Source organism: Mastomys coucha, unplaced genomic scaffold (genome assembly GCF_008632895.1).
Source record: "Mastomys coucha isolate ucsf_1 unplaced genomic scaffold, UCSF_Mcou_1 pScaffold16, whole genome shotgun sequence".
In the NCBI taxonomy this organism is placed as follows: domain Eukaryota; kingdom Metazoa; phylum Chordata; class Mammalia; order Rodentia; family Muridae; genus Mastomys; species Mastomys coucha.
This window is the reverse complement of record NW_022196898.1, coordinates 73,272,598-73,284,864: the sequence shown is the minus strand read 5'-3', so window position 1 is coordinate 73,284,864 and position 12,267 is coordinate 73,272,598. Positions and strand designations below refer to the sequence as shown.

The following is a 12,267-nucleotide window of genomic DNA, read 5'->3' as shown; positions in this document are numbered from 1 at the left end:
AGTGATATACTTCTCACAAGAGCTCCAGGGGTAGTTGCTACCATCATTTGTAGTATAATATAAAAAAATAAAATCACAAGACAGTGAGGATAAACAAAGGTTTGGGGAAAAAACACACAATCAGGAAATGGCCATAGCTCAATGCAAGCTGTCCCTCTGTCTCTCACACTATTTTGTCCTGTTCTTCTGATTGAAACTATTTGCATAGACTTAATTTTTCAATATGATGAAGTTTTCTAGGTAGGAACACTAATTTTTAGGAAATGTTTCAAAAACATTCAAGAGAGAGAGAGAGAGAGAGAGAGAGACAGAGAGGCACAGAGACAGACAGAGAGACAGAAACAGAGAGAAACAACATCTCCACATTGAGAATTTAGTGCCTAGAATCCTGCTTGAATCTACAGGGATAAAATTTATGTCTGTGCCTTCAGTGTGGGGAGTATAGACTGCAGGAATTATTTCAGGTAACTTAGAGAAATCAGTCTTGGTTTGAACCTCAAAAGCAAGCAGATTAGTGTACCTATCACGACCAACACTCACCACTGCAGTTTATTGATTTTGTGGTCTGTCTTCATCAGCAAGCACAGGGAAAAAAATAAAAGAAAATATATCAGTGTAACATTCTCTCACCCGACACAAGGTCATTTATTCATCTGTGGGTCTTGGTCCTTCTGCCATGTTGCTTCTGCATCCGTGTCAGAAGTAGGTGAGGTGGCTTCCTGGTGCTGTGCTACATAATAATTTTCTCTTTTATCCCAAGTCTAATAACTGGAAATGATCTTTGGCAGCCACAGAATATTGTCAGGATTCTCTTTTATCTTTGCTAACATCTTTCTAATTCCTCTTCAGCTGTGTATTTGTGTTGCTTTGCTAGTATTGTATTTCTGGTAATTCATTTAGGTTGCTGAAAACATTTGTGAGAATTAAGGAACTGATATAGAACCTCAAGTGATAATATTCAAAAAATACTTGTGTTTACATGGGTATACCTGATTTTATAAAGATATTTTTAATTCTACTTTAATTCAGATCAGAAATTACCCAGAGTTTTGGCCTGATTTTTTTTTTTTGTTGTTTTTTTTTTGAGACAGGGTTTCTCTGTATAGCCCTGGCTGTCCTGGAACACACTCTGTAGACCAGGCTGGCCTTGAACTCAGAAATCTGCCTGCCTCTTCCTCCCAAGTGCTGGGATTAAAGGCATGTGCCACCCACTGCCTGGAATGATTATTCTTTTTGTACATTATTATTAAACATGTCATTAACAATATTATTTTCTTTGTCAGTGAATCACAAATCTAAGATTCATTGGCCTCCATGGTCAAGAATCAAGTTACTAAACTCTATCTATGGACTTTTAATTTAGAAGCCATGTTCTTTTGCCACAACCCATGCATTGCAGACAGGCAACTTTTAACTTTATTCTGATTATAAATGAACAGATTCATTGGAAGCAATACTGTGAGATCCTTATAGAAATATGAAAGAACAACAGTCAGTGTAGTTTAAGTCTTCTACTTAGAAATGTTTAAATTTATCTGTGTGGCGGAGATATGGTCTTAGAAAACCTGCATAGGAGATGGGAATTTGCAAACAGAAAGTTGCATTTACAGAGCAGGCCAAACTCTTTAACCAAATGCCTTTTAAAACTTGTGTCATGGACCTATGAACTAGAGAATGACCTTGTATAAATATGTGCTTCTAAATTTCATTTACATCTTAACCAGGTAAAAGCTAGAAACTAATTCTTACTTTCATATAATGTTACTTACTCTGTGACATATTTTTTGTTCTGCCCATGTGATATATTAATAAAAAGACATTTTCATTTATTTTTATAGTGTATACTGTATCCCTATGTAGAAAATACTATAATCAAATTTAGTATAATAAAATAGTATCACCAAAGTATCTATATTAATACCCTGGTATTTATGCCCTAGTACCTAAAGAACTGAGAGAGTAATGAAAGATATTTAAGGCAGAGATCCATGTCAAGTCTTAGAGAATTGAGAGACAATATGGCTACATTGTATATAGTAAGAAGTTAGGAAAGGAAGAGAAATGGATCTCCATAGCTATGTTAATTGTTAATGTTCAAATATTAAAATGTTATGGAACCAACAATGCCAGCACATCTAAGAAATTTGTTAAGGAAGAAACAAAAATAACTGTTTTAAGAGTCTAAAAATTGTAGTGTAATTGAAAATGCAAATGGATTGTTACTTGAATTTTTAATGTAATGTTTTAGTATGCAGAAACAAAGGCCTGGAAGCCAAATCCTTAAATTATATTAAAGACAAAGTCTTCATAGACCTGGCTATGGATTTTACAAAACTTTTATTTATGGGAATATTTCAAAGTTTAAAAATTGTGAGTGATCTGCTTCTGTTTTCAAGCTATGAAGATCATGTTGTCAGTGGTATAAGATACCATCGGAGTCTGTGGGAATAAGGGTAGGTGATAGTCTGTCATAGAACAGTGTTCAGGAGTTTTGAGGTGAAGTAGAAAAGGAAGGCATTATAGAAACCAGGAGGACATCCGTGGGCCTAACTTTGCATTCTTCCCCTGCACAAGAGTTTGCTCAAATCCATCCAGATTGGATGGGTCTTTGGTGTCCACTTGTCCCTGATAGTGCGTTTACTTCCCTTCCAGCATACCACCATATTCAGACAAACCACCTATGTCCTCCACCTGTGGAAAAGAGGAGTCATCTCCTTCTTAGAACACAACATTTCCTTCCTACAGGCCCTGGATGTTACCTCCATTCCAAACTCTTGCTCCCTCATGGGCTGGTGTGGCACCCAGAGTGTTTCCCGACTGTGTATTGTTAGGAAGCTACTGCTAAGAGTGCCTGTCCTGTGTGTTAGGTATTATGAGTTCAGTCATTTCATAAAACTCTGTGTAGAAATCCCCTCTCCACCCAGAGAATGACTAGTAGGGTACCAAGTAACCTATATGCTATAAGCATGAAGTGAAAAGAGAATTTAAATCCACGCTGTCAAATAGGATAGTCTCTGACGACATGTGGCTCCTGTTCATCAAAATGAGATTGTCAAAGCTTTAAGTGGTATAGGGACCAAATGCCAACTAGATTTTGAAGACCCAAGATAAACACAAAAATATAAATATCTCAATATTTTAATTGTTTGTCTGCTGATTTATCTTGGATGTATTATATATTTGTCATGGGAGAATACAGAAAATAATGTTGTTTGATATTTATAAATATATAGTATAAACATATATATAATAAAGTGTTTTCCTCTACAGAACAAAAGCTTTCATTAGATGGTTGAAGTTGAGATTTGTAGAGACTCACAGACATTTTCTTGTAATTTTTAAGTAAAGATTGACAGAATTAATTCTTTATTATACATGCCTTCGTAGAATATATTCTCACATCGACCACCATTAAACGTCTCATTTGTTGAGGAAACCCGAGGTCTCCATCTGACATTTTTGGCAATGTATCCACTGGGCTAGAGAAGAGTTACAGAGAGAGACAGAAAGAACAGAACTAATCAGAGAATAAATACAAAGGTGTTGCTGGGAGGAAGAAAGGCGATCTTAGCAAAGAAGGTGCTACCTCACTCTGGATGGCGATCATCAGAGCAGGGCAGTGAGCAGCACGGAATCCACTTTCGGATAATGACTAGGAAGATCGTTTCTCATTTGGCCAAATACAATTACATATTTTATTAAACACGTTTTACTATTAACAGGAGTAGAAAACACACATTCCTCTTTGACGGAAGAGAAGAGAGCCGTGATTAGTTACACATTACTTTTATGACTAATATATTTAAGCACAACGGTTTCAGCCATTGTGCTGCTATGCAAACATACTTTTAGTAATAGGTTAAAATAACCTCATGGGTAATTTTTTTTTATTGTCTTTATTGTACAGAAGGAAAAAAAAAAGACTGTGGTCAGGGAAGTTCCACAAATTATCTAAGGCCACATGGCTACTGAGAGGCAAACCTGGGATGAGGGAGCCGATTTCAAAAAGCCATTCTCGGATTTATGCTGGATGTTTGGCATCCAGGGATTGTGTATGCCATCATGAAGACAAGGGAAGGAGTTATCAACCGGCACTTAAAGGCCAGCTTGCGGACAAACAGCATCACACCCGTGACTGTTACCAGCAGCAGGGTTTATTCTGAAGAAGAGATGGTCATCGTTTTTTATGCTTGGATGAGACAATGGCTCTTTTAACAATTTCGTTTTAGTCAATGCAGAGTTTTCTCTCTGCTTATCTAGGGTATCTCACTTACAAAGAAAATTACTGATGTGATCAAAAGCTCTTTAGGCTTCTCAGACACAACACATTTTTATATATTTTGCACATTTTGAAGTGTATGTATAGTTTTCTGCCAGGATTGCATTTCTAAAGTTGGATTTGGAAAAAAAATCAATATGAATAGACTACTAGATTAGACAGTCAGTTGGCCCATGTTATTTTTGAGTCCCTCCACCTATCTCAAGCAAAAAGCATTTTCTGTCACCATCAGAAATAGAAGGCTTTAATATTGTTTCTATATAAATACACTTGTTTCCTGTAATTTAAAAGAGATCAATCAATAAGTCTAGAATATAGGTTATTTTGTATTACATTAAAGCACTAATACATAAAAAGCATAACAAGACTAAATGTAAGTAGGATTTGTTAAAATTTAGGCATAAAAAACCTATTAGATCTCTGTGTAGGAGGAGCGGTTTGTGGGGTGTGTGTGTGTGTGTGTGTGTGTGTGTGTGTGTGTGTGTAAAACCAGTAGTGCTGTTCTTCATGTTTTTTAAAATTGTGTTTTGGTCATTGTTAAGTAGAATCTAAATTTTATTTTAGATGGATTTTCATAATATAACTTTTAGGATTTAGTATTTGAAGCAATTTAATTTTATTTTTGCCATTAACAAAATGAAGTAGTTGACAGGTATATTTGTAAGTCCCATAAGGCCCCAAAAGTCTGGAAGGGCATGAAGAGACCATGCCAGTGTGCTAAAGGACGTAAAAAGTCTAATATTTAAATAAATGTATGTCACTTAAAACTGATGATGTAATTTAAAATTCTAAAGAATTACACTATTAAATTGTGAGACAACATCCTGAACTGGGAAGAAATCTCAAAAAAGGAAAAGATATTAAAGTTGAGATTTCCCAGTTATGACATTGCAGTGTCTCATAGTCTAGATTTCTTCAAACTTTTAGATAAAAATCTTGTTAATAATTAAATACAGTTGCTCATTTTATTATAAAACATAGCAAGAAAAATACGTATAATGATTTGAATAACCAGGAAAAAAGAGAATAGTTAAGTTGGGATGACAGTTTGATTTCAGATATTGGTAGGTAGGTAACTGAAATGGAGACATTATTAAAATGCAAAAAAAGCAGAAATTTCATGTCTGCTAAATTTGGTGATGTTCTTGAGTTATATCGATATTAGATATGAAAATATCCTCACTTCATAACTATCATTGTAATCCCCTGTGAAAGAAAGAAGATTTTTTTCTTTGGGTCAAGAAAATAATAATTAGAGCTGGGCATAGCACTGCCCGCTTTCGATCCCAGTGCTGCAGAGGGGAGGACAGGAGGATGGCACACTTGGAGGCAGGCTGGGCTCGATACATAATAGAACTGGGAAGGAAACGATGAATAAATAGTGATTTCTTTTCCACCATTTTAATAGAATGTATAACGCTTTTATGTAAGTAAAAAGGGTGAGACTTTAAGCCCTACAGCTAAAAACAAAACTGGAAAATTATTGTGATTTATACCAATAAGGAAGAAAAAGAATCTCACATTTTCTGATAAAGGTCAAGAACCTTTAGAAAGGAGTGCTAAGGAAAACCTGAAAATAACCAAAAACCATAGTGAAATATAGATGATAAGTTGATTTTCAATGTATAAAGAGAAAGCAATTCTTTTTTAGAAAAGCCAAATTGGATTTGTTTGACTAAATCTCTCTCTCTCTCTCTCTCTCTCTCTCTCTCTCTCTCTCTCTCTCTCTCTCTCACACACACACACACACACACACACACACACACACACAAACACACACACACCAAAATAAAAAACTACATGTTTGTTATTGAATTAAAGCGAGAATAAATGATGCTATTATTTACAGCCTCTAGAAAAATTGCTCAAGAGGAGGGAGATTTGTGGGTAATGTTCCCAAAGTCACCTTGGTTGCCTATTCTAGTAAATTTACCTTCATGTATCACTGAAAAAATAAATTAAGCTTTTCCAGTTCATCATTGACAAAGAGGATAAAATTCCAGTTAACTTGGCTTACATAAACTTCAAATACTAAAGGAACCTGTAACCCAAAACAAAATAACACATCTTGCCTTAAAATGAATTTGTGAGCTTTATGTCTATGAAATTGAATTTAAGGTAGAGACTTGGTGATGTTCAAATAGGTAAGTTTTCAGGATAATGTCAAATGTTTTTAAACACAGTAAGACTTTACCACAGTAGATGCAGTGGTGTATATAAAACATCATGCTTTAAATAGATGGACGTATTTCTTACAGAGAAGACACAATGCCTATGGAGACCTGCAAATACATCTAGGTGTTTACATTTCTAGTCAATAAAGTCTTTTTCTCCCTATTTAGAATAGTGAACAAAATATGTATAAATGCTCAGTCACTGCCAAGGTAGGAAAACCTAGACTGATAATGTAGCAAGACCAGGGGCCTACTCAAGATGGTCCTCCTTTTCCGGGATACTTCAGTTCAGAGTTACCTTCTCCCTTTTTCACTGGGGCTCTCCAGAGACCATATTGTAGTTTTCTGAGGATGACATGCCCTTGTGATGACATGGGATACTCAGTGAAAATGGAGCCCCCCCTTACACGGGGAAGCTGGATCAACAGATAAAAGGTTCTTAGAAACATTAGCCCTTCATTCAGACACTGGGTTACACCTGAATTTATTTTTAGACACTTTAGTCTTTATCTTCTCCTCAAATTTTAAATTGGTAATTTGCATACAGTCAGCATTAGTGAAGTGGTGACCCGAAATCTGGGTTAACAGCGGAAGTGAGCTATATGGTGATCCATCCGATCCCCAGACACTGGATATTGCCACAAACCCTCATATTTTATTTTCCGAAAGCCTTAAGTAAAGAGTAATGCTAATAATTGCCAATGCGTGCATATATGTTTTCATTTGATGGAAAACATCGATGGGAATTTATTCACAGTCCTTTCCTGCTAACCACACGTGTATGAAAAGGATAAAGATGCGTGGTTTGCCTTTTTAAACTTAACAATGACTTGATGCCGGGTTCTCCTCACGGGTGCTATCTCACTTTCTGCAGCTCCTGTCTCAGCCATGAGGGCAGAGGCTGCCCCAGCCTGTGTAGCAGCTTCGAGAGCTCCACGTTGTGGTCACGGTAGTAACTAGAGAGAAAAGTTCTGGACTGGAAACAAAAAGGAAGCGTTAAAAGGCACTCGGCGCATCAAGTGTCTGTGCTTCAGAAGGAGTCTATCGCAATATGTATCTACAAAATACTTTATCATTTCTTTTTCTGTATAAATCACAGATGTAAAATACAAAGAGGTACAAAAGCGTCCTGGGAGAGTTAAAGTACAATTATGGCACTTACACATTTTAAGATTTACAGAGAGGAAATTACAGTATAGTACCAGAGAATGAGGTTTTCATACACAACAAAATATACAGGGGTGAGTGGGATAAAATATGTACAAATTTCCTTTTAAAATAACACTAAAAATCTACTAAAGATTTTAAAACTATATCTGTCTCTAAAGAGTATAATTAACTACTATACTCATAACTGGCCACAGTACATATTTTATTTCTATTCAGGAAATTTCTCTTCATAATTTTATTCAGGAAATTTCTCTTCATAAAACAGTATATATAATATCTGTGAAAGATAGGCTTACTTATAATTTTTTAGATGCCTCACCAATCTAAAGAATTTGTTCTTTTTTTTTTAAAGATAATCATCAAGGATTTTATGTTTTAATATTTTTCTTAGCTTTTTCAAGGTTTATTGTTATTTGTATACACATATGTGTCTCTGTGTATTCAGGTTCTCAGGTACTTGCAGAGGCTAGACGAGGACACTGGATATGATGGAGCTCATAACCAAAAGAGTCTAACTAAAAGAAAGTCATAACCAAAAGAAAGTCGATCTTTCCAGACTCCAGATAAATAGACAAACTATTTGGCTAGTTTCCCAGCATAATTTCTCATACAATTCTCAAACATATTTCCACATATTATAATTTCTATTAATTTTTAAATTTTGTACTTTATTATTATTTTATGCTTCTTATTATAATTCAGTAACCCTAACTTAGTTCTTCACTGAACAATGAATTCATAGATGCCTTCTCCTTGTATCTTCTGTATTGGTTAGCTAAGTTTCAGTTATGTTATGGGTATTGGATGTATGTGTGCTGGTTAGTTTTTGTCAACTTGAGATAAATGTGTGAATAAATGTATGTGAAATTCTGTATGTGTGTGTGCATACATATATACACACATATATACAAACATATGCAAATACATAAAATATGCATGCATATATACATATATACATTCATATATGTGTATATACACATGTGTATACATGTGTGTATATGTATATATGTACTTTATATACATGTATATTTTGGAAAACAGAAAATTGTTAACTTTCTTTTCTTTCTACCATACTCTTCATACAACAATCCAATAAACAGTTGTTTTGTTTTTACTGTCTACTGTAAAATTCATCAATATTTCATATATAAATATTTGTACTGATCAAACATATTTTCCATTGCATAGAAACTTTACCATCTCTCCTAAGCTCCTCTCTACATTTTTAATACAAATGAATTTCTTTCTTCATAAAACTCCCCTAGCAACTTGTGTGTATACTGTGGAAATGGATTTAGGACAATTACATTTCATCTTGGACCATTCGCCAAGCATTTCATTATGTTTCCTTCCTTAAAGCAGATGGTAAGCACTTCAAATGGGGAATAAGATGTTTACAGTGGTGGGAATGTTACATTGATGTTTTGGGCAGATTAAAGTGATTTCTGAAACCCTTTAGAAATTACTGAGTTCAAAAGTATTTCAAGGACTTTCTGGCACTTATATCACCATAGCAACACGCGAAGAATGCATCCTGCCCTTGCCCTCCTTGCTTTAGGAGACATGCTCACACACTATCTGGCTAGTTTCCCAGCATAATTTCTCATACAAGGCATCTTTCCACATATAATAACTTATATTAATTTTTTTCTTTTTGTACTTTATTATTATTTTATGCTTCTTATTATAATTCAGTGACCCTAACTTAGTTCTTCACTGAACAATGAATTCATAGCTGCCTTCTCCTTGTATCTTCTGTATCGGTTAGCTCAGTTTCAGTTACGTTATGAGTATTGAATGCATGTGTTTTGGTTTGTTTTTGTCAACTTGACATAAACTAGAGACATCTGAGAAGAGGGAAACTCAGCTGAGGAATTGACTCCATCAGTGTGCCTGTGGGTATGTCTGTGGGGGCATTTTCTGGACTCTTAACCAATGCAGGAGGGCTCCACCCTCTGTGGGCGTGCCAACCCTAGGCATGTTGGGCAGAGCTGTTTAAGAGCAAGCCATGAGAAGCAAGTCAACAAACACCATTGCTCCATGGTGTCTGCTTCAATTCCTGCCTTCCGGTTTCTCCCTTAGCTTCCTTCCATGTTGGGTGGTGACCTGGAAATGGTAAACTAAAGTAAACCTTCTCCTCCCCAGAGATGGGGAGATGGCTTTTAGAAGTGCTGCTTGTCACAGCAACAGAAAGCAAGCTAGAGCAGTATGCAGTTCACTCGTGTTAGTAATACTTTATACCAACATTTACTAAAAATGTATGTTAAGTGATTTCCAATGTGTAACGGAGGTACTTTTCCATATATACTGTCTGAATTAAATTTCGACAAAAATTCCAAGTGATGTATTCTATCGTTACTTTCCTCTCTCTAATATCTAAGTATATAAAACTATTGATTGCAAAAGAGTATCAGAAGAAAGAATCAGATTTCTTCCTAATTTTTAAGTAGCAACTTCCTCTTGTGAGAGTAATTCAAAGCAAGTAGACAATACCTCTGGATCCATGGGTGGGTATTTTCGGCCTTTGCTTTTCCCAAGGCATTTGGTTTTTCCTCCTTCCAGTAGTTGACACCAAAAGCCTTTCTGGGGATCAAACCTAAAATACATAAAACACGTAAAAATTTCAAAAACTATTCAGTAAAGAGCCTCACCAGTCAGGTGAAGGAGATGCGCTCTTGTAGACCTGCTGCTTTATCTTAATTCATTTCTACAGACTTTTAGCTGATTTTAGAAATGAAAATAGACATTAAAGTGCTGTGTTTTACTATATATTTTTCAATAGTTCTACTCTACAGGAAAGGCACATACACCTTCAGTACAATTTTATGCTGAAATTTTGTGTTGTATATTGTAGTTATGAGTCCATAAAAAAACCAAATGACTAACCATTAAAACTACAAGCTGTATATAAAGGGCCTTCGGATAGTTTGTTTACCTATGACTGTGATTTCTACATCAAAACACACTAACAGACTTCTAAGAAATCATTTAATGTATTACCTTAAAGGATCTGAATTTTATATCTGTATACTTTTAAGGGAGTGTGGCCATTAGAGTCAGAAGAGGGCATACCCAGACACAAAATTTTCACTATACAGAAGATATTTTACCCCAGAGGGGGAAGTAGGGGTGAGAGGAGTATTCCTCTGGATCAGGCAGAGGCAGACAGCAGAAGCATCAATAGCAGGTGATTTTTGCAGGAGAGGGTTTTTAAGGAGTCAAAGGGGGTGTCTGTGCCTTGATGAGTTGGTAAGCCCTGTCTGGACACGTTACCTAAATATTGAATTTTGATTGTTAGGCCTTGGTGTTTGGTCTCAGGAGTGAATCAGTGGCCAAAAAAGGGTATGGGCCTTGGGGAGTAGCTTTAGGAACGGAATGGAATGGTTTTCAGCAAGAGGGAAAAGGGCAAAGGGCAAATCTACCAGCGACATATTTGTCCTGCTCAGGCTCGATAGAGAGCTTTTAATACTATTCTCAGTACAAGCAAGCTTTCTAATTTGGAAAAAGGCTGTATCTTTCTTTATAGTTAAATTCACTTACAGCTTTCAAAAAGTAAATAAAAATGTAATGGGATGGTTTAAACCTATTTTCGTGGTATTTCATTTAATCCTTCAAATAAAAATAAATTTAATCCTTCAAATTTGGAGTTTTTTTACAATTAAAAAAATTAAAAACATTCAACAACATCGCATTGTGTTTATAAAGAATAAACTCCTCCTACTTAAACATGGTTTTATTTAACTGGATACCTATGTCTTTAAAAGGTTTTTAAAGTCTAAAGATATAACTCATTATAGTGTTTTCAGATGACATGAGACATAGGCACTATATCTAGAGAGTAAAATGTAGCTCTCTCCTTGCCTGCTATTGAAGGCAGATAGCCCTGTTGGATGATTCTCATAGCTCTACTTCTGTACTCAAAGGTTTTTCAGCTTCTGTCACAGCTTCTATGCCGTCTAAAACTATTTGACCTTCAGACTGGGGAGAAACCATACTTAACTATGTGTAGATTCGATGCCTTACGGTAATAATACTGAGAAATTTCTTGAAGCAGTTATTTTAAGGTAAATCAAGTAAATTTTCTTGGAGTAGAACACTGCCCTAATAGCAACTTGCTCAAAAATCCAATCATTAGAAATAATCATTAGGAAAGAATGTCAAGCTTATGAAAGAATGCATTCTGAGTCTCTAAAACTCATCCTATGCTGAGGCAGAACATCTGAGTCAAATATTAAATCACCATTTCCAGGAGAACACAATGCTGTGATCATTAAAGTCATTTCCTAAAATAACATCAAAATAAAATAAATTAAAATAAAATTTTCCATATTGACATTTAACACACTAGATGCCATGGCTTCATGGATTTCATAATCTTCAGCCCTTTCTCATGGAAACTCTATATACAGCAGAGTGGGAAATACAAAATTACAGCCATGTGTACATTGAGACCCATGCTGTGATTGACATAGTAGTGAGACACACAGCTTTTTCTGAGGGTGAAGGTGCTGAAAGTCTGCCTCTCAGAGCATGGATACCAGTGTGGTTGGTCTGAGGTACCATCAAGGCTCAGAGGATGGGATGGGTTTCCATTTTTGTTTTCATTGATTGAAACAAGACCATTTCAAAAAAAAAAAAAAAAAA

General features: G+C 35.5%; 1 protein-coding gene across 3 annotated transcripts in view; it reads right to left on the bottom strand.

The window, feature by feature from the left end:
• Window positions 1–3,681: 3,681 nt before the first annotated feature.
• Ndst4 (N-deacetylase and N-sulfotransferase 4) overlaps window positions 3,682–12,267 on the bottom strand; it is a 322,892-nt gene continuing 314,306 nt past the window's right edge. For all 3 annotated transcript variants that reach the window (XM_031375370.1, XM_031375368.1, XM_031375369.1), the window contains 2 exons: window positions 10,117–10,219; window positions 3,682–7,429 (listed from right to left, as the gene is read on the bottom strand). In XM_031375370.1, the coding sequence (XP_031231230.1) occupies window positions 7,310–7,429; window positions 10,117–10,219 (223 nt within the window). In that variant the 3' untranslated portion in view covers window positions 3,682–7,309. The remainder of the gene's footprint in view (window positions 7,430–10,116; window positions 10,220–12,267) is intronic.